General features: G+C 59.2%; 1 protein-coding gene across 1 annotated transcript in view; it reads right to left on the reverse strand.

Annotated features, from left to right (window-relative positions):
• SESN2 (sestrin 2) overlaps positions 1–4,433 on the reverse strand; it is an 8,999-nt gene that overhangs the window by 4,188 nt on the left and 378 nt on the right. Inside the window, 5 exon segments of the mRNA XM_017736086.1 lie at positions 4–231; positions 599–793; positions 932–1,116; positions 1,119–1,178; positions 1,592–2,078. Coding sequence (XP_017591575.1) covers positions 4–231; positions 599–793; positions 932–1,116; positions 1,119–1,178; positions 1,592–2,078 — 1,155 coding nt within the window.

Genomic DNA, 4,433 nt, shown 5'->3' on the forward strand with positions numbered 1-4,433 from the left:
AACAGTGTTGTGTGGGGAAGGATCTGTGCTGGCAGCATCAGCTCTCACCTCGATGTGCTCCTCTTGGTGATGCCAGGGCCGGTGCGCCAGCAGCTTGTTGATCTCATTGAGGTTCCGGAGTTTTTGGGGGGCACAGTGCAGCCCTTGCAGCCACACAGGGTTGCCCCCTACCTGCAGGAACTCCCCCATGTGCAACCCCACCAGGTAGGAGCACCGGTGCCGGGCTGCTGCCTGCAGGGAGAGCCAGCAGTCAGCCCCTGGCACTGGCCAGGGGACCCCCACCCTGCTCCAAGCCCTTGAAAAAGCCAAGGCAGGGAGCCCACTCCTCCCACATTGCTCCTGGAGGATTTTCCCTGGGGATACAAGTTCCAGACAGGAGGGATTTCCCCCCTCACTATCAATGCCAGTCCCCAGGGGTCCTGGAGGGAGGGTGTTGGGGTACCCTAGGTGGGCACCAACCCCAAAGGGGCTTCCAAGCTTTTGGGACGTCAGATCAGAGAGGGGCCCATCTGTGGAGTCCCAAGTGCCTCCCAAGCAGCAGTGCTGGGACCCCACATAGCCCCCTGTGTCCCCACACCCCAAGGGCCCCACTGCTCACCATGATGGCAATGTAGTGGCGCTTGTGGTAGGGCAGGGGCCCGTCCATGCGCAGCAGGAGGTACTGGGTCTTCCAGAAGCTGCTGAGGTACTGGGGGTGCAGCCCCATGACCATGGCGACGTGGTCCACCCTGCCTGCCGAGACGAAGGCCTCAAGGAGTTGGTGAAGGCTGTTCTCCCCACCTTCCTGCGGGATCTGTGGAATGAGGAGAGGAGGGAAGTGAAGGGCTGTGAGCTGTAGGCCCCTGCTCTTGCCAACATCCCCCTAACCTAAATGGAGACCCCCCAACAAGCAGGATCCAGGCACCCAAGAGCACCAAGATCAGATCCTCACCCCATTGGAAGTGCCCCGCCTCCGGAACGGACACCGCCGGCGGCCCCTGCTGCCCGTCTCCCTGTCCCCAGCCCCAGGGGGCAGGGGGTGTTTGGGGGTCTCCATGACAGATCCCACACAGCCCGTCCAGCTCAGCCCATGGGTTGGGTTGTTTGTCTGGGCTCTGGAGCGCAGGGGAGGAGATGGGGGTCAGCCCCCCCAGCGCGGTGACGAAACCACGGCACTATCTCTGCCGGAGGAGGAACATCTGGGAGAGTGAACGTGGGTGCTCAGATAGGGCTCAGGTGCCCTGGGGATTTCAAGGTAGAATTTTGAGGGGGGCCTTGAGGCAAGGGTGGAGGTCTTTGCATCGCAGGAGAAACACAGATGTGTTTGGATGAGTGGGGAAACTGAGGCACAGGCAGGGTAGGCAAACACCAGGGTGAAACACAGCTGCTCCCCCAACCTCCAGAACGACTCCCCCACAATGCCACAAGGATCTGCCCGGGCTGGTGACCCCTCTCCACCTCTTCCTCCTTCCCCAGCATCCCACCCCCACCAGCCACTAAGAACCGGGGGGGGTTGGGAATCCTTCCTGTCCCCCCACCCGCAGCAGGGAAGGGTGAAGGAGACCCCCAGCAGGGAGAAGACCCCCACCCACGTCCATCCCCATCGCTTTACCTCTCCCAGGGGAATGAAGGTGCTGGGGCCCGTTGCCTGTTCCCGGGGAGCCTTGATTCCTCTTTCCTAGGAAGGAAGGAAGGAGCAGCCGGGAGTCACCGGAGCCACGGAATGTCCCCGTCAGCGTCACCGGAAGGGGTGACTCAGGCAGAGACACCCGGCACGGGCCACGGGGCCATCGCCCCCACACCCCTCGCGTCAGGCCGGCAGCGCTGATGAAACCGCGCCGGGATGTTGCTCCGCTCCCGGGCGGGTGTGACACAGCGGGACAGCGGCCCCACGGGTCAGGAGCCGTGACACCACCACTCCCGAGCCGTGGTTTACCACCTCCGTGGGAAAACAGGGAGAAACGGGATGCGGGGGTCCCGGGCAGTGGGGATAAGGAGTAGCAAAGCCACAGCACTGTTCCTCCACAGGAACAGGTTACGATCACCAGCAAAGACACGGCGCCCGGGGGTCCCACTAACCTGTCCCTGGGCACAAAATGCTACTAAACGTCACCATTTCCCCCCACACCTCTCCAAATTAATTAACACAGTTAATCCAGAAATGAGCCCTTACTTACAGGGGCTCCCCCTGCTCCAAGCACGGGGTTCAGGTCCTTTCTGCCCCACACTCCTCAGGGCTGGAAGTGGGCAGCTGTGCTCCCACAGCACCCAGTTAGTTACTGGGTGAACTGGATGAGCTGCTCCCACAGACCCATAAAGAGGGACATAATGGCATAATTCAAACCCCTGTGGAGGCGGAAGGTGCAGCCTGGCACCCTCTCCTAAGCAGGAAAGGGGTGTAGGATGGCACGAAGTGACCAGAGCAGCTGTCAGTGCAGCCACGCACTCCCCATGCGCCGGGCAGCGGGACACGGCACCGAGACAGAGCCAGGGCAAAGCCAGGAGTGCCCTCATCCAATGGCTCCCATGGGATGCTCCTGCCTTGAGTCACCATGGAAGCACTGGGGTGACAGCGGGATCAGGCTCCTGCTGCTGAGTTGGCTCCTTTGTTCCGTGCTGACTCAGGGTTTGAGGAGAAGGAACTGTCTGACGGCCCAAGAGACTCCCTGGCAGGGGGACAGCAGCAGACCCTGGCAAGGCAAATCCATGGGACAGACAGCAGGACTTCCAGCCGGCTGGAATTCCAACCCCCCAGCCCAGCCACTGCTTTACAGTGGCATCTCAGGGTGACCTTGGAAGGTGCTTTTAATCATTCCTGCAAGAGGCTCGTAGTGTTTTGCTGAATTAAGGAATCCTTGGGGTGCTGTGCTTAACCCTTGCTGTGCCACCACCGGATAAGATATCCCCTCCTGCTTCCACCAATGGGGAATCAGAACCATGGAATAGTTCAGGTTGGAAAAGCCCTCTGAGACCGTAAAGTCCAGCTGTTACCCCAGCACTGGCAAAGCCACCACTAACCCTCGTCCCCAAATGCCACATCCACATGTCTTTTAAATCCCTCCAGGGATGTGGACTCCACAACTTCTCTGCGCAGCCTGTGCCAGGACTAGACAACCCTTTCAGTGAAGAACTTTAATATCCAACCTCAACCTTCCCTGGTGCAACTTGAGGCTGTTTCCTCTTGTCCTATCAAACTGAGGGGAAACTGAGGCACTGAGATGCTGTGACTGGCACCAGACACACAACCTGCTCCCAGCTCCAGCTGGCACAAAGCAGGCTGAGGGTCTCGACAGAGGTACCAGGGGAACGAGATAATTCCCCGGGAGCAGGAAGATGGGTGTGCTGAGTACTAATCCCACTGGTGCCAGTGCTTAGTCAGGTGTGGGGAAACCATCCCAGATAAGGTGAGGTTAAATAAACACCATCAGAGCCACCCAGCAGAGTGGATTGTGCCTCCTAACCGTGTTCCTGCCAAAAATTGTTCCTGGGGACAATAGCAGCATCAGGGCCACCACCAGTTTCACCCCAGCCTGCTCCAAAGCACTGATTTCAGGCTTTGGCTCACGCCAGAACAGGTGCCAGAGTGAGTTCCCTGCTGTTCTCTGCTGCTTGGGGTCTGTTCCATCCACTGTCCCAGCATTTCTAGCTTCCAGCCCTCCTCTGGAGTAACCATCCTGCTGTGACAACTCCCTCCAAGCAAAGCCCCAAGCTGCAAAGCAATCCCGCTGTCACTAAGGAAATCTGGTGGAAGGGGAATGCAGGAGCAAGAGAAAAAAATGCTTTTTTTTTTTTTGAGGGGGGAAAAGAGGTCTTGCCAATAGAGGCAACTCCCAGCTTTTCAGGATACTCAGGATGTTGGTGGACTGATGTTGCAGACTGATCTGGTTGCTTGGGAAGGTCAAGGAGATCCTGCAAAACTCCATGGACACCCCAGGACCCCAGTTTTCCACACTGGACTTTTCCACACAATGCATAAGCCCTGGGCGACACCAGATGTTTTCCAGATGTCTTGGTTAACGGGGACATCCGAGATCCCATACCCAGCCTGGGAACAGCAGCACGAGCCAAACAACAGGACAGAGACCCTGAAGCACCCAACCTCCTGTCAGCCCCTCACCTACCCCGACAGGCACATCCCATCACACCCGTGCCTCACTTCCCTTTGTGCCCGGCCATTCCTGTAAGCTCTGCCCGGCTCCCACATACAGCCCAGCTCCTGGAAGCTTCGGAGACCCCAAGGTCTCCCCTTCCAGGCGCCCAAAGTTCCCCCTGCCTGCCCAGGGCCGCCCCATGCCCAGGACACTGCAGGAGCTCCCAGCACCCAGCCTGCTCCTCAACACCCCTGGTTTTAGCCTCGCTGCAAAGTGGATGAGCCAAAGGATTGTTCCTGCACCCCGGCCGGTTTCTGGACATGTCCCGGCTTCTCCCCTCCCTGCAGCCAGCCGGGGCCGGGT

Source organism: Corvus brachyrhynchos, unplaced genomic scaffold (assembly GCF_000691975.1).
Source record: "Corvus brachyrhynchos isolate BGI_N302 unplaced genomic scaffold, ASM69197v1 scaffold65, whole genome shotgun sequence".
Classification (NCBI taxonomy): domain Eukaryota; kingdom Metazoa; phylum Chordata; class Aves; order Passeriformes; family Corvidae; genus Corvus; species Corvus brachyrhynchos.